This window comes from Pleurodeles waltl, chromosome 7, assembly GCF_031143425.1.
Source record: "Pleurodeles waltl isolate 20211129_DDA chromosome 7, aPleWal1.hap1.20221129, whole genome shotgun sequence".
Lineage (NCBI taxonomy): Eukaryota > Metazoa > Chordata > Amphibia > Caudata > Salamandridae > Pleurodeles > Pleurodeles waltl.
The window spans coordinates 983,959,990-983,983,369 of record NC_090446.1 but is presented as its reverse complement, the minus strand read 5'-3'; the positions used below and the strand labels follow the sequence as shown (position 1 = coordinate 983,983,369).

The window sequence follows — 23,380 nt, the reverse complement described above, 5'->3', positions numbered from 1 at the left end:
AACAAAAATGCTGAATACCCAATTACAAGTCTAATGAATCAGTATCCCTTGGGACAACTCTGGCTGATCACAGTTAGCCTGGTGTTCCTGCACCCCAGGTTCACCTGGTATGGGAAACCTGTGGCTAACTTTAATCTGTTTGAAAATGCACCTTGTAAAATCCCATATGGGTCCTGGAAGGGGCTGTGGGCACAAGCGCAGCCCAACCCCACCAGCTGCTCTCCTGTAGTACAGTAACCTTGCAAAACACTAGTCTCACTTGCCTTAACCATGCCAGTCTTGCCGAGGAGCCAGTTAGAAGTCCATTCAGCTTCCCCAGAGGCCTGTCCATCCCTGGACTTGTGCCATGTTCGGGTCATGTTGTCACTCAGCTCCCTATTTTTGAAAGAGAAATATGGTTCCCGGGTGCAAGGACACATCTTGAACCTCAGCACGCAGCCTCACCCTTGCAGCTTGTGGCAACAGTACAGTCAGCAGGGAGGCCCGACGGACGTTTAAGACCTATTGGAGCACACAGACAAAGAAATCGTAAAAGTCACACCTCTCACAAATTAAAATGCCCACTCACAAACTGACTTTTTAACAAAAAAATGTCTGATATTATTTTCCAATCGCCACACTGATATTTACTATCCAAGAACAAGCATATAAGGGATTTGTAAAACAAACAGAGGGCACGAAAATGTACAGATTTATTTAGGTGGGGCTGATTCATCACGGAAGGGCTCCAGAGCCAGGTTTCCATTCAGACCTCAAATGGAGTCTCTGTCAGGAGTGGACTTATGGAATGCTCCCCCCGGCGCCCAGCATCCTCTCTTGGCTCTGACTGCCTTCCACACTCCCAACCCTGTGCAGTACTAATTCACCCATACCCTTTTACCACCTGGTCGAAGCATCTGGTAAAAGGGGTGGTAAAGGGCCAGTATTTCAGCCCGGAAAAAGGATCCATATGCTGTTTCTGATCCAGTTAAACCATCCAGATGTATTCTCAAATCTAGTGGAATAACTTGTCATAGCTGGATCACAGCCAGAAAATATTAATTCCAGGCATGTGAAACCCCCACACATAAGTATGTAGCGTGGCTCTATATAGAGTCCATTCTGGAGCAGGAGCAATAGAAGCCCAGCCTCTTGAAAGCACTGTTAAGCCATCTTTAAACACTGTATGGAGTCTACCCATGATTAATAGAAGCCGAGATCTTTAGAGACACTGTTAAGCTACCAGAAATCACCATATGGAGTCTAACCAGATGTAAATAAAGCCAAGGCCCCTGGTGACACTGTTAAGCCACCAATAAACACACTATGGATTCTACCACGGAACAGAATCACAAACCCCCTGGAGACACCATTAAACCACAAGTAAACTTTAAGTACATACCAGAGTGCAATCCTAGTTTAGCCAACTTTTGGTTTGATTACTTGCACGCACGTAATGTTGGTGGTTTGGCTTAGAATACCTGCAGGAGGAAGGTGTTATCATAAAGGGAGAGGAGGAGGTAGGAAGAAGGGCAGTGGTCTAATGTGAAGGGGCATGTGTTCTGGCCCTAGGCCTAGCTGGCCCTAATAGATCCAACCAGAGAAGTTACCACAGGAAGTCCTCCCTTTACCTGGATGTCCTGGAACAAGAGGCATCAGTTGTCAGTCACAACAGCCTGGACCGTGGGGCCAGGGCTAGGAGGAGGTGCCAGAGCCCTGTGATGAGGTATGAGGCAAGGTATGTTGGTCGAGTAACCTCAAAACTGAAGCAGGACAAACAGGAAGCAGCTCAAACACAAGGGACAAAACACAAGTGAAATAGCTTTTGTTCGTATGTGGTACAAGTCTCCATTTCACTCCCTGTGCCTTTGAGCTTGATTTAAGAGCAGAGAGAGGGCGAGCTAGCGCTCTTTTTCATGAAACTGTAAGCTGTGGGGAAGGCAACCTGTTTACGAAGGGGTCCCCTTCCTCTTTCCGAATGCCCTTTCCCAGTTGCTGAAAAAGAAAGTAGCATGTAGACAGAAAATATCAAATGATGAGCTTTCTCAGCCAGAACTACACTGCAATGCAGGCGTCGAGCACGTTTCACACAGCAGCTGCAGCGATTGCGTGAAACAAACTCACGCACGCGGCGAGCAAGCATCATGGCTCATAAGGAGCTGTGTTTGCCTTTTGTCCCTGGCAGTTCTGTCTGTGTCACAGAGGTCGCAAAGGTAGTGTCCAAGGTCGCAAAGGGAAAGCCAGGCTCGCAGCTGCGACCTCTTGCGGCCCCTAAATGACGTCCATGAGTTGAGAACTCTTGGTTTTATAGTAAAACATGGCATTTCATATATGTGACATTTGTGTTTCAATTTGCCTTTTGGGGCTGAGCCTTTCCCGAGGCAAAGGATTACAAGGTTCTGTTGAGACAGTGCAGTAGGCATTCTCTCTGAGCTTCCAGATCTTTACCCTTACCCCACAATTAACTGGCAGCCGTTAATAACGACTATACTCCTGCGGCATGAATGAATTAGAAGCACACAGCCAAGGTGCAATTTGGTCTTAAAGAGCTAAATATGTGAATATTAGCCCATATAACATTCTGGCAAAATCTCGTTTTTTTAAATATAATTTGTTTATCAGCATAGCATGGTATTGCCTCAACATTTTGGGACGAGATAAAAAGAATGTATAGATCATTGTGTTTCTTTTTGTATTTCAAGGCAAAGAAGACTTTTGCCGAAAAGTATGCATTTGTAAATATGCTAATGTTTTTCAGTATTGAACCTTTCATTCGATCTGGCTTGCCTGTCTTCTTCTATTAAACATCATTACCAACGATAAATGATCTCCACTCTCTTCTGGGCCCAGCAGCCTTATGGCCTGCTCAATTATATCTGCACCTAGCAACCAGCAACAGGTCACTAAGGAGTGATGCGCAGCCTTAGAGGGCCAAATTATCAACACAATAGGTGCCTCATTAAGCAGTCTCCAGACACTTCTGCCCACAACATGCTCAGCATAAGTCTAATTTATATTTTAAATCCATCCTCCATCATTTCATTACATTCTGGTACCCAGTCTGTCAGAATCCATACATGCATCCAAAGTATTGATTGTTCCAGTGGAGTCTTAATGACATTTGTGTAGTACACAGCAACTGATGTGTGGCATGGCTTGCACGAGTGGAAGAGATGCCCAAGTTGAATGTGTTCTGTTGGGCAAGGACTTACTGCCACAGGCAATTCCAAACATGTGCTGCCATTGCGTTGTGGTGAGCTTGGTTCTGTGTCTTATCCACCATGGTGACCAATGAGGTAAGATGATAGAATACATGGTGTAGCTTATATAGATTAAGAGTTATGTGTTCTCAGCTATCCAGATGGGAAGAATTTGGTATCATGCATGACATGACATGACTTGGTTCCAGTAGCGTTAGTAATATTCTCTTACGTGTGTAAATGATGAACAAAAATGAGAGCGCGTATTAATGATTTATTGTGTTGGCATGAATTAGTTATCTGTTCTACTTCTAGAGGAGCTTGTCCCCCACCATGGAAACCTATCATGCCCTGGTTCAAAGGCCCCCTTTCTGTCTCCCAATTCCTGTCCTTGGCTGCCCTCCAGAACAGGTGATGAGTGCCTGAGACATTTCTCTGCTTCAGGTTTCTAGTACCCACAAGACAACACAACACAACCCAATCCATTCCACAATCTAGCTATTTCCTGGCGATGGCAGAGAGTAGAAGACGTCATCAGAGACCGTTCTTTTATTTTTATTGGACTGTGTTGAAAAGAAAATATCATTTAGGATTGAGCAGCAAATGTTTTTGCACACAGCCTTGTTCTTCTTCTAAATAATTTGGCTTTTATATTTGGATGCCTCACAATTTTACCTTTCGCTTTTAGCCCCTCAGAACATATTTTGACTCACAAGGTGTTTTTTTTCCACCATGACCAGGTATGGCAAATGGTTCTGTCCAAGACCATGTTAAGTTTGATTATATATCCTTTTTGCTTCTGACATACATTCAATAACGCAAAATCTGTTTGGGGAATTAAGGTTACATGTCTGCAAAGGATTTTCACACGTTTCATCTTGCTCCCCGATGCATGTTAGAAGACATTGGTTGCCTGTGCCAATTATCCCCTTGGTTTCTGATGCCAGATTATCCCGTGCTCCATACTTCTGTGTCAGAGAGTATTTTTGAGGTTTAGAGTCAGCCTTTAGTAAAATACAAGATAGATCTAGGCTTAGAAAGTTGTAAGTCAGGTCTTCATCCAAAACACATTCCAGGATATATAGATGGAATAGTGGCCCCAGAGGTACTCTTTCTCCTCGTTTAATAGTCAACAGATGTCAAAACACCTTTGTGGAAGGGAAGTGGGCCTGCAGTGCAGGTCAATCCAATAAATAAACAATATGCAAGGTCCAGGCAATCAAAAAGAAAGGTAACCTTCAATCTAGGCTATCCTTAAAAGTTACAAAACAACCATATGTACATAAAGAAACAGCCTGAAAGCCCGCCCTTGGTAGCAATCCCAAGTAGAACATTGAAAGCAATTTTTTTTCAGAAGGATAGAATACTAGAGAAAGGCGAGAGCACCAACCAATCAAAAGGGTTAGACAAGTTGTGGAGTCAATCTCTCCATGCTAATACAGGAGGTGACTCTAAGGTTTTTTTCATAGTGAATTTGCTTGATATTCTTTTCATCTCTTGGTCAGCGATGTGCAAGAAGATACTGCTTACAAAGCTCACCTTGGTCTCACGTCTCCCCTTCTGGTCTTGTCTCACACTTTCTATGGTCTGTGTCACCTTGTGCATTCTGGTGGTGCTCTCATAACCTAGTTCTGGTCTCCCCCTTTCTCCCTCTCTGATTCTAATTTCACCTCTCCCTCTCTGGTGCTAGTCTTGCTTCTCACTTTCTGTTGTCTATTTGTGTCTAATTATGCTCTCTGATCCCTGATTCACATCTCATCTTCTGCTCCCTGATTCTGGTATCGCCTCCCCACTCTCTGGTGTTGCTTCTCGCTCTGTTGTCTGTCTCACCTCACGCTCTCTGGTTGCACTCCCCAATGTCCATCTCACCTCGCACTCCATGATGCCTTTTGAAGCTCTGTTGGCTAACAATGTCCATTGGCCTTACTTTTGTGTCACCTGAGGCTCCTTGGTGCCCTCTGGTTCCAGATTAGCCAGATGCTTTGTTAGTCTCACCTTCCCTCTTGCTCTCTGGTATCCGTGTTTCCCAAACTATGGGTCTCTGCCAATTGTTGGCTAGCAGATGATTTTTGGTGGGTCACAAAAAGTCCAAGCCATAAAGAAGCCTTTAAATTCTGTATTTATCTTGTCACATTTGCTGCACTTCAAAGACAGAGGTCAAATGTCAGGCTACGCTTCTAACAAATTGCATATTTTTTTAATATGGGAATTGTTGTTTAGAAACTCCTCTCAATTTGCAGTCAAAGAAAAAAAGTAAAGTGAATTATGGGACAATATTGCTGGGATAAAGGGAGAGTGAAAGCTGCGGGATGTAATTTTTTGTAACATACAACAAAATTAAATACCTGTAAAATGTGAACTGTACATGTTCGCAGTTAGGAAAGCAAAAATTAAGCACATTTTACTGTAATTCTGAAATGTGATGTAAACTAAGATTTTAGTAGGATCAAAGTAAATCAAGACACTTTACTTAATAATACTCAAATGATAACTATTCACTGAAATACAATTTCTGCATGTCATTTGTGTGCAGAATAGTTTTATCAGTAAAATTGTATGTCTATGGATATTTAGTGGATATTTAAATGGAAAATGTACTATCCGTAAATGATAGTGCTCTACCCCATGACACTTTAGTTACATGAAAAAATCGCCCACCTCATGTCTGTTAAAACCAGGCGAGTTGTGAAAGCTTGTTTGTTCTACAAATTGTGGTTCTAAAAGGTTTGGGAAGCAATGATCTAACCTCTCTCTACCTGATCACGTCAGTCCTTGTCAGGGTCTTTGATGTCACCACTCACCCTCTGGTGCTTGGTTTAGCATAAAATCATGCAGTATTTGCACCTCTCACAACTCGTTCCTCAGTCCCAGTTTCATCACTTGCTACATGATGTCAGTGCCCCTCCTCCTATAATTCCTTATGCCATGTCTGAGAGGAGGGCTCCCTGGCTTTACCTCTGTCTGAAGTTTCACGCTCTTCCACCGCACCTCTCCCCCGTTGTCCTCATTGGCCTCACTTTTTGCACTCTGGTCAATTCGAATCTCTAGCTTCTTTGTTGATGTGGTACTGGTTGGTATTACTCATCTTCTCACCTCTTGGCCTTTGACATCTTGCAGATGGTGGTGCTCATGGATCCACTGGAGGACCCAGATGACATCCTTCGTGCTAATCGCTCCCGGGAAAAGTCCTACATGTTCGATGTAGCCTTCGACTACACAGCAACCCAGGTGAGGAGAGGTGTGGAGCACAGTGAGATGTGCTCTGTGGTGAATGGGAGATTTCATAGAAAGATCCGAATTACCACTGAATAGAGAACAAATGTTCATTGCTGGAGTGCTCCTGTTAATGGCCCGGGATAGCCTGACTGCCTTGCGGGTTTCCTCTGGTGTGTTTTACTATTTTATTAATTAATTTGGATTTTAGTAAATCTGCCCTCCAGCCAGTGGTGGCTGGTGACTGAAAGCAGTGGTGAGACACAAATACACAACGGAATTGCCTCACTACCCACGCATTTCCATTCACCTACTCACCCACTGCCTTTGGTCACCTACCCATTTACTCATCCACATTGTCATCCACTACCATTCACACAACTCTTATACACAGATTCCCACATTTTCTCAGCCACTCAGTCAAGCCCTGCAAACACTTATTCAAACAAACACACATTGCCTCACCCATCCAGTATCCAGGAGTTTCAGTGATAAAAGCTACGCTTTTATTTGAGCTGCAGATTACATGTTTAATATGACATATCAGGTCATTAGTCTGCAGAAGAAATAAAACAAGCATAACTAGCCATGATAAATTACTGGAACCATTACTGCCTTTGAGGGACGAAATCACCTACAGAGGCAGTGAAAGGAGAGGAGAGCTGAGAGAACAGATTTTTTTCTTATTGTCTGTAAAAAAGATAGAGCTCCAACTTACTTGTGTGCAGGGTTGTCTTTGGCATATTTATGACTTGAGGTCTTCAGGTCACACTCCTGCCACACTCCTGTCTCCCAGAGAGCCCTGGATGGAGTTATTTATTGTATTTATTCCATTTCTCTGCCACAGACTGCTTGTAATGCAGGAAAAGGGGATTTTCTTTGTGCAATGCCACATTCTTTTAATAAAATGTGACCTCTGGTACATAGACCCTTCAGATCACACCCCACCATTTGAGTAAATAGGAAAGGGTGGATAATAATATTGGAGTGACATGAAGTTTTTAGAAACCCGGACTGAACAAAAAACGCTCCAGGCTGTTTACTGTCAGGGCTTCTGGCGGAGGAGGAGATAAGCCAGGGATGTCACTACGTTCTGAGAAAATGTAAGGGCTTTGCGCGGGCAAGCCCTGTCAGCCCTACTGTGCAGCTTTCAGCCACATACTGATGCAGGCGTGTTGGGGCTTTTCAAAGTGCACAACTTTCACTCCGAAAATGTTGTGCAGAAAATGTTTTACTTTCATCATGTAATTAAATATATGCTTCACTAGAGAGGACAGAAAAGGCTAGGGGCGCAGCCCCTTAGCCCTTGAACACCAGCCGCCCCTTCCTCCAGCCATCCCCTAACACTGTTTCTCAGTCGTCGAATCCCTTTATCCCTTCACTTGACACACACACACACACACACACACACAAACCCCTCCCACCCCCCTCCCCCCGCGCGCGAAGCTCACTGATCGAACTGTTGTGCAAACTCAGTGAGACACAATTTGATAATATAGAAACCTTTGTGGTTTCGGTGCTCTCTGCAGCCCGAATTTCCTCCTGGTGTCACTATTTAAACTGCGCTTTGAAATTTCAGTCTAGAGGCACAAATACTCCTTAAACAGATATTAATAAACGTACACTTCTTGAATTTGTTTATCAGCGCTAGCCACTTTCTTCGCTCCTCATTAGACAAGCATTTGCAATGCAACCGGTCTCGCGTTTGCTTGAGCTAGAACAATTGGCTCTGCAAACTCTTAACCGGACTTTTCTTGCCACATAAATTGAAAATCAAAATAAAACAGTTTCACATAACTAGCTGGACTTTTCTTGCCATGTAAACTGAAAAGTTTTGCATAAGCAAACTGACGGCCGCCATAAGTGCAAAGCAGACACTAAAACGGAAATAAAATTTTGCTCACGGTGAAACCTATAGGCAAAAGTGCAATTATCCATGTAACCGGCAAAAGTGCAATTATCTACGTAACCGGCAAAAGTGCGATTAACTATGTAACAGGGTCCATGTCATGCAATGCGCTCAACTTCTGCCCAGCGAGATCGCGCTGCGAAAAAAGAGAAAAACTAGTCCAGAAATCAGACAGAAAAAAGGCAAGCCCATGCACCAATTACAGACACTGACGTGACATGGGCGTGGTTTGAAGCCCAAAGAGAGATTACAACACGGGACGGAGCGCTTTCGCTTGCCCCGTTAAAAAACAACTACAGCAGGCACAGGTTTCTCAGTACATCCGCTTTCTCAAGTTTGTTAACAATCATAAACATACATTTACTCACATTTACACTATGACTCACAATGCAGTATATCAGGAAAAAGAAACACAATTTCTCCCTCCCTCACACCTCTTGAATATATCAGTGAGGCTTTAGCAGCCAGGATTCCATCTGCTCACGCTAGAAAGCAATCTTTTCCAAGTGTCACCAAAAACCTTTCAAACTCCCTCCCCACTCCCATGAGAACTCAGTCCCCCTTTCGATATCTATTTTAATCACTTTCCATCAGAACTTAATTCAGTCTTCCGGACACTTTATTCTTTGGGCAAACCTAGTGGATTTGACTCTTAAAACAACCCACATTGATACTTACTTATTAAATCACATTTAATTTCCTCCGTCTCTGTAGATTGTTTGTTGATATATGTTGTTCTTTGTAAAGCACCCTGATCCTACCGGGTGCAGTTGTGGTATGGAAGCATGTTAAATAAATAAATAAAACACACATAGAATGTCTTGACTCATGACTTCTACGTTGCTCAGAATGTGTATTTTTTAGGTAGTACCTCAGTGGACATATGCAGAAGTACCAGCTATGATGGTGTCTGCATCACTCCGTGATAGTACAGTTAAATCTGCTCAACTCATAAACGTTTCTGCTGGTGCCTGCTGGGCTCTGGGAGTGCAGTAGTGCCAACTGCACCCACTGCTGCCTCATTCTGCCCAGCAATGCATTTGTATGCCTCCTTTTGTGCTTGCAGTGCTCCCATTTGCATCTTTGTTGCTTGCAGTGCTCTCGTATGCCTCCTTTGCTGCTCGCAATGCTCCTGTTTGCCTTTGTTGCTTGCAGTGCTCTTGTATGCCTGTGCTGTTGCTTGCAAAGCTCTTGATGCCTTAGTTGGTGCATACATTGCTTACCGGTATTTCTGTATCAGCTTTGCTCCAAAACACTTTAGCACATGCACTTCTTCCAGATGTCTCTATGAGAGTCTGTAGTGTTCCTTGATGTCTTACTCGGCATCTCAGGTGATTCCAAAAGACTAGATGGCTTCATTAGGCCTGCTACATTCCCAATGTATCTGTGTTTGTGTGCAGTGCTCCCAGATGAGTCTTTTGCAGCAATCAGTTCTCCTGGATATGTGATTTATTTAATTATGTACTCATGACCTTTGTTGTGGACGATCATATACACTCAGGATCACTTCAGTGTATCTGCAGTGCTCCCAGATACCTCTATTCACATCTTCTCCACATCCGGCCACCTCAGTTGGTGCCTTCACTTCCACTGAATGACTTGTTTTGAATCCTTGCTTTAAGATACCTCGGTTTTCCAAGTTTGATACTCTATATTCCAGTTGTTCTCCTCAGAGCCACCACTAAACATCTGCAGTGCACTCGATTGCCTCTCCTAGTGCTTACTTGCAGAACTCCTGGATTCCTTGGTTGGTGTCTTGACTGCCCTGGGGTGCCTTATTTGGCACCTGAAGAGCTCCAAGATACCTCACCTGCCCTTTTTTTGACCCTGTATACATGGTGGTCTACTCACAGCCACATCAGTACTTCTGTAGTGCTCCTGGTTGCCTTAGTGGTACCTGAAAAGCTCCAGCATACTTTTTATTGGTCCCTTCATCACCACTTCACCACATCTGCAGTGCCACAGGGTCCCTCAGTATGTTCCTACAGTGCTTTTGTATTCCTCATTTAACACTGCAGTTCTCCAAGTTACCTCAGCTGACATTACATTACTCCTGGATACTTTAGTGGTGGGTACGCAACCCCTTGTTACCTCTGTTAGTGCTACAAGATGCCTTAAGCTGGTATGCCCACTTCCACATTGGTGCATTTCCTGTGCTTCTTGCTGCTTCTTTTGATATCCCAGTTGGTGTGTGAAGTGCTCCAAGACATATGAAGTTGGTACTTTTATTGCCACTTCACAGCACATGCAATGTTTCTGGCTGGCTTGGTTGGTGTCTGAAGTACACCCATGGACCACAGTCGGTGCATGCATTGCTCTAGGATCCTCACATCCACATCATCACATCTGTAGCTTTCCTGGTTGCCAATGGGGCTTTATGATGCCTCATTTACCACTTCATTTCTCCCAGATACCCCAGTTGACACCACCATTCTCCTGAATATTTTTGTGGTTCCTAGGCTGGATACCTCGTTTGGTGCCTGCAGTCCCCTTGTTGCCCTGTGTGGCTCCTGGTGCGCTACAAAAAACTTCAGTTTTCATTGCATTGCTGTTGGATACCTTGGTTAACATTGTCACTGCTGCTTCAACACTTCTGCAGTGCTTCTGGTTGCATCAGTAGGTGCCCGCTGTGGTCCTGGAAGCCCTAGTTGGAGACTGTAGTGCTTTTGAATCTGTCAGTCGGTAAATAAAGTACACTTGATTACACACAAACTGTGCTTGCAGTGCCCTGGGATGCCCTGTGTGTCACTTGCAGTGCTCCTTATTGCCCCTTGGCACTGGACTTGATATTCCCACGACCACTGTAGTTTCCCCAGATACCATAATTGACATTGTGCTGCTCTTAGATATTTCTGTGATACTACAGGGGCTCTAGATTCCTCACTTGGCGCTGCAGTGCTCTTTGATGCGTCATTGTACCCTGCAGTACTCTTAGATGCCTTAGGTTTGTACTTGCAGTCCTTGTGTATGCCAAGTTCATGGCTGCCGTGTTTGGTGGTTTAACTGTAGCTCCCTGTGGACAGGATTGGCTCTAGTCACGTCTGAGCGCTTTCAGCAGGTAGATACTTCATTTTAATATTTCCAGGAACACTTTTCCCTATGGACTCAGTCTCCAATCCTGTTGCTATTGTTGTCACTCCACATAGACTTCTGCTTCTCCCTCAGCCTTCAAATACAGGTGATAAATATGCTCATGATGCTCGCCACGTTGATACCATGTGACACATTTCACATCCCTGGTTCAGCTGCTGTTCCAAGAGACGCTGGGACCAGCAGCATTGAGTGAGTTGGGCACTGCTCAGTATTTCTAGCATCAAAATGTTCGATTACATTGCAAAATACAGAGGATAAATGCTCATATTTATTGCCAGAAAACATGATTTTGCTGTTCTTCCTTTTTCCACTGACTCCCAAAGGTAAATAATAGGAATCCATGTAATAGGTTCTGAGGATCATGCGAGCATCAGCAAGTGATGGCAAACCCACCCAGAGTGTGGAAGTAAGAATTAAGGTTCATTCCATTATGTTTGGGATAAATTACCCCTAACTATACATAATTAGAGTAAAGCAAGCCACTGGGAGTTCAGTCAGTACCTAATGTCATGGAACCATGAGACAAGTTCCTTTATATCAATCCAGAACTCCAAGTCAACTTTCAGTATCTTCAAGTCCCTCACACAAGAGTCCCAGGAGTGGCGCCTCCATGAGAGCTGAGGAGAGTCGCCCCGCTGAAAAATTTCACAGAGCAGCTGAAAAATAAAATGGTAATAAAGTTTATTTATTACCATTTTATTGTTCAGCAACCTGTCCTGAACTGAGTGTCAGCATGAGACATGGCAATTGCTGCTGAGTGGCAACAGAGAGCTCTGCACTTATATTTAAAGTGCGCATGTCCCTTAGGCTGTCCGTCTTGCGGCGGCCAGCCCGACATGCATATTTTAAACTTCTCTAACCTCGCTGTCTCAAGACAGCTGGGTTAGAGAAAGTGCAGGTCTCTAGTGCTATCAAGATCTCTCAGAGATGCCGCTCCCTCCAAACCTGACGCTTCTCTTATGCTGTTTAACAGCATGAGAGCAGCACCAGGATTGGATAGTGCAGGTTCCTGGACTCGGAGCGTTGAGGAGAGAAGACACCAGAGTGTGGCAAGTCAAGAAGGTAAGTGCCATTTTTTTATTATCATATTAATGCCACTCGCATTTTGCCCTCTACACCACTCAATATATATGGCAGTTGCCACTGAGGAGTCCTTTATTATTTCTTTCATTCAGTGTCAAATAAGCTGTTGCCTCAGATATTACAGTCTGCACACAATATAATTAATTATATATAAAAAAAAAAAACACAAAAACTTTATGAAAGTCAGATTAATATTCCATCAAATCAGCATTAAAAAAAATACTTTTGACTCATTTAGGCCCCACTAAGCCACGAGAAGATCGGCTTGCTATAGTTAAAGTTGCCACTCACATGGCAGGGATTATTCACTGTAGGTACTTCCCTACTTCCAGCGATGCAGAAGGAACAACTTCAGCGAAAATGCTCAGTGCTACTTCGGCCATCATGTCTTGGCTCACTGGGGTTATATATATATATATATATATTTTAAAACACACCACTTTCCACCCTGAAAGCAGGGGTGTGTTTACAAAACCCCCAAAATAAATTACCTTAACATGCAAGAAAGGTTCTCCTAATGCAGTTTTCTCTGCCAAGCAGCAAGATGACTTAAAGACAGATTTACTGAGAAGTCATGCAACGCAACACAGCCCAACAAGACAACTTGCTGCACTGTATTGCATGACAAAGAGGGAGCAGGAATGTGCCATATATAAAAATGTGCCATATAAACTAGGATATGGCACATTTCTGCCTTCTCCCTGCACTGGCGGACTGAGTGCTGCCCAGCCCCAATGCAGGCACCCTTGCACCATTGTGGAAGGGTGCCTTTGCTGCATCCAGGATTGCTTTTTTGCAGGAAGGGACACCCTTCTGCACAAAACAATCCTCTGAGGCTTTTACCTCTTTCTAGGCGCGCTTCAGAATGCAGGACACATTTGCTTCTTGCCAGGCAGTTGGAGATCTTTTAATGTGGTGAGCTTCTCAGCCAGGAAAGCAGAGGCCAGGGCCTCTATTATCATGGTAGGCTAGTGGGCTGCCACCCAAATGTTTAATTACTAGTTAGTTACACACTACCCTTTGATGAGAAAGTTTTACTGAATTTTAAATGAAACTTATCCCCACAATTCCAATGACTCTGTTGGCGATTTACCTGTTCTTCCGCTCTTTAGCTCTGGCTGAGCTGCCTCCTCTTTACTATCTAATGTCACTAAACACATTCATATATCAGGTCTTGTCAGTCCTCTCTGCTGTTGCTTTACATTTCTTTTGATAAACTTTAGAAGAGGAACTGTATTACCTCAATGTTGCTGGAATTCTGGAATCCTGGTAGTTTACATGAAAGGCTACCTCCCTTAGAGTTTGAGCTGCGAGATTTAGGCTTCACCCCTACACGTTACGGAAGAAATACAAATGTGTACCTGACACCATATACTCTGTGCCCTAAGTTTATTAATGGAAAGTGAAGCTCCTAAAACATACTACTGAGGTATATTCACTGTAGAAAATAGAGATGTATATCCACATGTGTTCTAACGTTTAGCTTCTCTGAAGATTTGTAGTTGCAGCCAGGATTGTTTTTGTGCAGGAAGAGACACCTTCCTGCACAAAACAATCTTCTAAGGCTTTTTTCTATGTCTGCTGCAGAATGCAGCAGACATAGAAAGAGGAAAAATGGGGAGAAATAAACACATTTCTCCTCGTTAAACCTCACCTGGAAAGGCAAAGCATTGTGACACATTTCTAGGTTTCCTAGTTGTAAAGACGGAGACCGGCAGTAACAGGTAATCATTTTATTCTTAGATAATGCGGGTACATTACAGGAGCAATGTCGGAACCGCTCCGTTCATCCCGACTGCTTTCTTCTAACCGCCACCTCCCGAACCCCCGTCTCGTAGATCGAATGTCAACCTTCCACATTCGATCTACGCACCACACATCTTCCCCTCTTATCAACAACAACAAAAACAATTAACATACTTAAAATCGGATTAGTTTAGAAGATGGTTTCCGACCCCTCAATAACTCAAAAGGTGTGTTCCCAGTGACTGAATGTGGCGTAATTCTGTATGATAACAACATATTTTGGATGGCCTCCTTCCAAGACAAATTAGATTCTAAAGCTAATTGTATAGTGTCCTTGATAACCTTGTTGAACCTTGCAACCTGACCATTACCTTCAGGATGGTATAATGACACCCTCACATGATTTACCCCACAGCTCTTCAAAAAGGAACTCATCTTAACAGAAGAAAGTTGTACACCATTGTCCGAAACAATAGTTTCAGGAATTCCTTCCCTCGCAAATACATCTTTTAAGAATTGAATCACAGTATCAGTAGTTATATTGCCAACCATACGAACCTCTGGCCATTTGGAAAAATAATCAACTAAGACAATCGCATACCCTTCCTTAGCAGGTAAGTTAACAAACGGACACATAAAATCAATTGCAACTTTGCGCCACGGGCCATCTGGCAACTCAACCAACTGTAATGGTACCACTAATGGTTTCACAGACTTGTCACTCAATACACACTTACCACACTCTCTTACCCAATGATCTACCATACCATCTAACCCCGGCCACCAAAAAACTTCTTTGATCTTCCTCCTGGTACTTGCCATGCCACCATGACCTTCATGTCCCAACTTAACAATGGTATCACGCATACCATAGGGAGGCACAATTTTATCACCTCTTAATATAATGTCATTCGGCACAGACAATTCCTCTTTAATCTTCCAAAATGTACTGCTCTCGCCTCGTAAACTACGTTCTGATGGCCATCCTTTCAAAATAAACACTTTCACTTTCAACAAAACCTCATCCTTCTGCATTTCTCTCATCCACACACATTCAGATAAATTGTCATGCACATTCCCATTTTGCAGAAACATAACATCCTTACAAGTGAACGCAACATCGCACTCTCCATCATCAATTTCCTCGGCACTACTAGGCGATAGTGGTAACCGAGACAACCCATCCGCCACACAATTACTTTTCCCTGGAAGATGCAAAATCTCAAAGTGATACATTTGTAATTTCGAAGCCAACCTTGCCAACCTAGGGGTGAGGTTCCTTCCCCTTCCCGTGCTCACAATATTAATCAGAGGTTTGTGATCCGTACAAATTTTAAATTTGCACCCCCATATGTACATCCTAAATCGTTGCACAGCCCACGTAGCGGCCAATAACTCCTTCTCAATTACAGAATAGTTCCTCTCTGCTTGAGACAGAGTACGAGAAGCATATGCGACCACCCATGTGTCTCCTTTCTTCTTCTGGGACAAAACCGCACCAATACCATATGCGGAAGCATCTACTGCTATAGTACATTCAGCAGTTTCATCAAACGATTTGAGACAAGGTGCATTGACAATTTCTTCCTTTATTGTCGAAAACTCCTTGGAATGTATCTGTGTCCAGCAGAACGTCGCATTTTTCCTCAGCAAGGCACGGAGGTTCTCCACCTTGGATGCAAAGTTTTCCACAAAGCGAGAATAAAACTCTGCTAGGCCTAAAAATGATAACAATTGTTCCTTGCACCTTGGCTCTGGAGCCTCACTAATAGCTTTGATGTGACTAACCTTAGGTCGAATACCATCCTTAGAAATTATATGACCTAAATATTCCACATGGCTCTCTCCAAATTTGCACTTTTGATCCTTAGCAGTTAATCCATAGTCACTCAGTGCTTGCAATACTGCTTTTAAATTCCGGTTATGCTTAATTCTGTCGCGACCATATACTAAAATGTCATCCTGGAATACCTTTGTTCCCTTAACATTCGAAAGTATTTTGGACAATTCCCTCTGGAAAACTGCAGACGCACTAGACAATCCAAACGGCATCCTTTTGTACTGAAACATCCCTTCCGGAGTAATAAAAGCTGTACAATGTTTAGACTCAGGACTTAAATGTATCTGGTGATACGCACTCGCCAAGTCAATGGTTGAAAATACAGTAGCATCTCCAATAGACAACATCAATTCCTGCAAATTTGGTAAAGGAAATGCATCTATCCAAATTGCATCATTTAGTGCCCGCAGGTCAACACACAACCTGAGGTCCCCACTGGATTTTACCGAAATTATAATCGGAGAAACCCAATCGGAGCACTCAATTGGTTCAATAATATCATTATCACACAAATCCCTTAACATCTTCCTCAATTTTTCTCTATAATTCAAGGGAACATTCCTCAACTTCTGCCTTATAGGAACAGCATTCTCCTTTAATACAATTGTATGTTTAAAGTTTTTCGTACTTCCCAAACAACCACTAAACACGGTAGGAAATAGTCCCTTTATATCATGATACAAATCATTCTGCGACGTATCCATACTCACAATGTACACTGGCGGAGTAGCATTAGGGTCCACCCTCAACCCCAATTGACATATATGTGGCCAACCCAGAATAGTTGCCCCTCCTTCTGCCACAAGAACTTCACCTGAACACTTCTTTCCAGCATATTCGATTTCTGCCTGTATTTTTCCTACAATAGCAATTTTATGACCAGAATAACTACAAGGACTGTTTTTTGTTTTTTTGTAAACTCCTTCCAGGCCACAACTGATTAAATAGAGACTTGCCTATTATAGTGTACCACGCACACGAGTCCACCATGACCTCCACTCGTGCACCGTCAATATTTATATAACACTTCGGAAATTGAAGCTCTTTTCCCTTAATGTTACGCTCTTGAATGCTTAGTACCAAATTTTGAATTCCTCCCTCAACCTCATCATCATCCACATTCTCCACAACACAACTCACTTTTTTTCCGAAACTTCTGCAGACGTGTGCAAAATGTCCCTTTTTTTTACATGCACTGCAATTTTTCCCAATCGCCGGACAACCATTAAAATTTGCAAAATGCGAACTGGCGCCGCATCTAAAGCACACTTTAGTATTGTTGTACATGCTAGACTTGTTATCCCCAGATTTGTTGACCCCACTACCAGCCCGGGCAACTATTTATTTCTTATTGTCCATGCATTCCCTGTTTTTACTTACAGTACAAACGTTGTCACAATCTTTAACTTCCCTCCTCATAATTTATATGCAATCTTCGGTAATCTCAATGCTCCTCGCCACTTCAACAGCCATTTTTAAAGATATTTCCCCAGAAGACCAAAGTCTCTCCTGTATTTTTTTAGATTTAGTCTTCATTAACAATTGGTCCCTCAAAACTTGGTCATATGTCATATTGTCAAAAGCACACGTAACCGCTAAGCCTCTTAACACTGCCATATACTGGTCAATGGACTCATCAGCCTTCTGTTCCCTGGAATAAAATTTGTATCTTTCCATGACTACATTTATTTTCCGGCCATAACTATCCTGTAACTGTTGTAAAGCACATTTATACACATCTACCCCATGCACATTATCTACAGGTGGTAAATTTTTAAATTCCCTTAACCCTACAGCGCCCAAACGATGTTTCAGCAATGACAGGTGCCTATCAGGTGAACATTCGCCCTCTTCCAACACATCAACATATGCCTCAAATAAATCCAACCACAATTCCCACTGAATGGGCGGATCTCCTGGTTCATTAAAAAAAAATGGTGGAGGTTGAATACTAGACATTCTGTAATTAACAATGTCCTATATCAATAATCACTGAATGCAGTTGAACAATACAGTTTTTCCCTTTTTCCCTTTCCCTTTCTTTTTTTTTTTTTTTTTTTTAAAAAACAGAGTCCAGTCACAATAAATTCCGGCACATCCAACAAGTCAAATGTATAGATAAAAGGTTCTTCTTGTAATCATAAGCACAAGGTGTGCCTATCACCGTACTCCAAATTAAACGTGCCAAATTCCTTGTAATTGTATTTATTGCACACTAAGCGTGCCTAGTTCCTTGTAATTGTAGACAATATTTGCATGCACGAGGTCTACTCCTTAAAGATGGCTGCTAATTTGCTATCGTGTTCCTCAATGTAGATTAAAAAAAATAATCTCTGAAGAAACCACTTCAAAATGGCTGCCTCAACTGTGTTGTTCACTCTTTAGAGTAATTCGGGCACACTCCAACCCATAATTCCTGGTGTAGTTGCAGATTTTTTTCCAGAAACAGAAATCTTGCCAATACAGGACATCCAGAGGTACTTAATGCGCCGCCCCTCAAGTTATGGAAACACCAGCATCCAGAAAATCGCCATTGGACATCAAGAGGTACTTAATGCGCAGCCCCTCAAGTTATGAAAGCACCAGCAGCCAGAAAATCGCCGAAAATAAAAGCACGATCCTCACCTCCGACATCGCTCCTGCCCGCCTCGTCGCCACTGTAAAGACGGAGACCGGCAGTAACAGGTATCCATTTTATTCTTAGATAATGCGGGTACATTACAGGAGCAATGTCGGAACCGCTCCGTTCATCCCGACTGCTTTCTTCTAACCGCCACCTCCCGAACCCCCGTCTCGTAGATCGAATGTCAACCTTCCACATTCGATCTACGCACCACAGTAGTCTTAGTGAATCTGGGAATGTGCCAAAATCTATGGGTGGATGCACAGGAGCACTCACACTCCACCCATGTAGTGCCTTCCCAGGACAGAGCAATGCACGGCAGAGACTTATACTGCCTTGTGTTACTCCAGATTTAGTAAGCCACGCAAGGTGACTTTGCATGGCCTAGTAAATCTCAATGAAGCCCTTGCGTTGCCTTGCATGACACAATCACAACACAAGGAATTCGTAAATCTGGGCCTTAGTGTCAGTCTGTCCAGCGCAAGAAAAGTTAGTATCTGAAGGCCTGACCTAAATCAGTTGCGCCTTTCACCACCATGAGGATGATGATTCTCTGGAGAATGGTCCGCCTGCAAGAAGTTTTAGAAGGCAGACTGTGATGTGTTGCTGTTGGAATGTAAGGCATTTACCACAGCTAGATAAAACTGGGGAACTAAGTAGTGGGTAGTTGGAAAGTTTGCCAATGTTTGGCAGATGTCCTGTTACTGCACAGCTATAAATGAAGACTGTAATCATGAAATAATATACAATAAATATTTTTGTAATATATGCCAAAGCTCTGTGGACAAAATTCCCCTTCCGGTCATAGTGCAAACTGGAAACCAAAAAATAGCGATGAAGATATTATAGCAAGATAGTGCAGCTACTTCATTCAGTTATTCTCCAGATTGTTCTAGGCACAATATGAGTGCTTCCTGTGGACACAGCTATATGACTCATTCAGGGTCTGAGGAATTGCTTGTTATCTAATGGCAGATTTTCAGTTTGCTCTTCCATCAGAAAGCCTGTACCTGGCAGTCCATCAACTACTGGGCCACCTGGCCTCAGGTGCTGTTACCCGTTCTGTTTAGTGAAGGGTGACCATATTAATTTTCCTTTCCAGGACCCCCATCCAAAGCACACAAACCAGGGTAGGAAAATTTGAAAATGACTGCGTAGTAAGAAATCTCTTTTCTGGAACAAACCCTCACTTTGTGTATGTGTGCGCACACATGTGTTTCAGAGAGGGGGCTATTTTGTTACCACAAAACAGATAATTTCAAGCAGGCCACAAAAATGGCCACCGGCTCAACGTTGAAGTGTGATTAAAGTGCCTGAACTACACCAGCGGATGTTACTTTCATAATAGAGCTCCTTGCCAGGCAGTCAAACACCAAAAACGTATTACTGGGGTGTATTCACTGGTAGAAAATAGGGATTTATATCTGCGTGTGTTCTAATGTTTAGCTTCACATGAATATTCTGTTTGTTTTTCAAGATGTACTGCATTTATTGAAAGTACATTGCATATGTAATCATGAATTCATTTAATTACGCTTTGCATTTATTCAGACATTATGCACATATAATCGTGTATTTGAAGTTCACTTTGAAAATAATTGACTTAAGTTACCTTGACTAGGCCTTTATTTCTTAACATGAAATGTACTTTTCTTTGCTCTGCATGTTTCTTCTTCCTTGCAGGTGATTTCATAGTTAGAGAAAGGAGAATTGTGTATTAGAGCTAGAGACCCCTGAGAAGAGAAATCTTTTCAAGAACAAGATGATTTAATGAGAAGAAGCCTCCTATGCATCACATATCAGGAACGTGGGTGCTCACGGTTAGCTTGGTAGTTTGAGTTCTGTGGGATGGGAAAATCAACGGATGTTGCAGGTGCACACTGTGAGAAGAGAAATAATTGGGTGTTTGGTGATGTGTTAAGAGATGTGGAATGCTCCTGGAACTTTTTGTTTTAAGTTAGTGTTCACCCTGTTGGATGTACAGCACATTCCTTATGACTTTGAGAGGTACAGACCTCTCTGCTTCTTCTTGTCCTTTCAGGTGTTTAGCTTTGTGCTAAACCCATATTTCAGTTTCCTTTTAGAAGATTTCTACTGTAGTCTTCATGATAGGCACCTATATTGGATTGATTACTAATTTGTAATAAACCTACTAAATTTTACATACCGAAATGGATTCACAAAAGTTAAATTGCAAATTTATTGTAAACTCCCTTGCTTCCTAGTCAGCTATAAAGGTTCATCAGATGAAGACTGATCTTGGCTTCTCTGAACTCTCCTTCAGAGCCAACATCTTATCCAGCAGCAGTTACACTGAGGAATGGGAGCTAGTTTACTGAAACTCTTTCGTATCTTCAGGAACCTGGCAGGGACATATCTCCAGGGAAGGCTAAGAGAAGCCCTGGGAAACTCAACTGTAAGCTCACACAGTTTCGGGTTCCGTTTAGGGTTTCCTACATAGAACTGCAGATCCTGCCGTCTTCCCTCTCTGGTCAGTTTCTCACCCTCACTCTTTCTTCAGTTATCATTTCCCCCTTCAATGCCTCAGACTTTCATTTTTCTTCAGCAGCATCTCCACCATTCCAATGATGATTTCACAAGTGCATCAGCTTGGGTTAGCACTGGAACAGTCAGCAACTGGCTGCAGCAATAATTGCTGCCTAGATTATATTGCATATCAACATTAGTCCTGATGAAACCGTGATTCCTAGACAACTGCTATCCATCTCCAAGGAAGCTATGGGACTCTCTGCCGAAGAAGAATTGAAAATATTTTGTCAAAAAGCGAAGTTTACAGCACAGGTCTCAAAATATTTTTCCCCAAATGTGTACATTTGACTAACAGTTCAAAGGTTTATGAGATATTTATACACTTCAAAATTAGCCACAAAACCTCAAAGCAATTTTCTCCATAGCAGCAAATTATATACCTATGAAAAATGTCTGTGCCTGGAGCACAGAATTGAATCCTTAAGCAACTGGGGAATAGCGTAATATGTTCAGTGGTTGATAGAATTCACGAGTCAGGCATGTTGATAAATCAGATCTAGCTTATAAAAAAGCCATTTCATTAATGATTTACCATGCAATTACAGGTCGTCATGTGAGATTAGTTTGTAGCAGCTCTCAGCTATTTGTACTCAGATGACTGAGAAGTCTAATAGACTGAATATGCAGTCGCACCTCCTATTTTCAATAAATTAAAGTGATGATGTATTCTTCCAAACATATAATGTGCACTATACTCTAGTGCACTATTCTCATTGCTCTCGAAACATATTTAAACCTGGACTCTTTGACTGAACTATGAGTAATGAAGGACAGTATTTTGCTGCAGGACAGATGGGTGTGTGTACTTGTTCATAAGAGAATTACATTATATCTTCATAAGCTGGGTGCAAAAAGGCCTCTTTAATACAAACGTAGGAAAGGCACAGAGGCCAACAAGGGGACAGAATGTGTATGTTGGAGATTTGCCCTTTCTGCAGTCATCCTGTATGGGTTTTCCCTTTTTGCTGACCAGTTTTGCTGGCTCTAAAACTCTCTGCACTTTACCCCTCCTAGCCAGGGGTAACATTTTTGTGGTCCTCCTTTCAACATGGTAAAATTGGTATACAACTTATATAAAGCAAGTCTCAGGCCTGCATTGTAGCCTGACTCTGCAGTTTTAAAAATACAAATTAGGCCTGTCAAAAGTACCCCTTTGACTGGCCTGAGCCTTCCTTTTATATTATTTATTAGTTAATAGGTTACCCCTAAGTAGGTCCTACTGCCTCTAAGGCAGATAGCATGGTATTTGAATGTAGGACATGTAGACGTTTAATGTTAAACATGTGCTTATTGTGAAAAAGCCTGAAAAGCTACTTTCATTGGAGCAAGGCTGGTTGTTTTATAGGACAACACAAGAATGCAATATTAAATACTGTATCTTGGAAATGTGACTACCTTAAGAAAAGCTAGTTTAATAGTAACTGATATATAATTCAATGGTGAAGTCAGATGTTTTCTAATTATTGCACAAAAATAACTTTTGGAAAGTTATCTATGCCCTGGTGAAATCCCTGGAATCAATATCTGCATTTTGCTCTCCAGCTTCTGCCAGCTAGTAATTAGCTTTTGAATTATGTTTATTTTTGCTATGAATAAACAATAGGCTGACCTGAATGGCCAGAGAAGATCCATCAGAACCTGACAGAATATGCTGTGGGAGCTAGGACAACCATTTTTGATAGTAAAATGTCAAGGCCTGCTTGAATGTCACATTCTGCTTGAGAGGTCTTCTAGGGTTTTTAATATGAAAGAACAACAAAGTGATAGATGGAATGCTTAAATTAAATTTAGCCACTGGCAATAGCTTGGGCTGCACTCCAGTCCATCATTTTTCACACACCAGGCCACCTCAGTTTGGACTCATCCATATACAAATCAGTCTTGACCAGTGCTTAATTTGTAGATAAAAAGGTGCCGGTGTTCAAAGCCCTTCTCTTAGACACGCGGCTGCTGCAATGAAATGTGCGAACATGGAATACTGAGGCACCGTAATCCCGAAGCCATCTCGGGCCCCTTTAATCCATTTAAAACCACTCAGTGCCCCTTCAGCTCACTCCTGCAGTTTTCTGCTTTCTCTCATTGTGACGCTTTTTCGTTTTTCCCTTCCTCCGGCTTTCCCATATGTGTCTTTTGCTCGCTGCAAA

At 42.5% G+C, this 23,380-nt stretch overlaps 1 protein-coding gene across 1 annotated transcript in view; it reads left to right on the top strand.

The window, feature by feature from the left end:
- Positions 1 to 23,380, top strand: part of KIF19 (kinesin family member 19) — a 279,912-nt gene that overhangs the window by 100,726 nt on the left and 155,806 nt on the right. Inside the window, exon 3 of the mRNA XM_069199793.1 lies at positions 6,297 to 6,407. Within this exon, the coding sequence (XP_069055894.1) occupies positions 6,297 to 6,407 (111 nt within the window). The remainder of the gene's footprint in view (positions 1 to 6,296; positions 6,408 to 23,380) is intronic.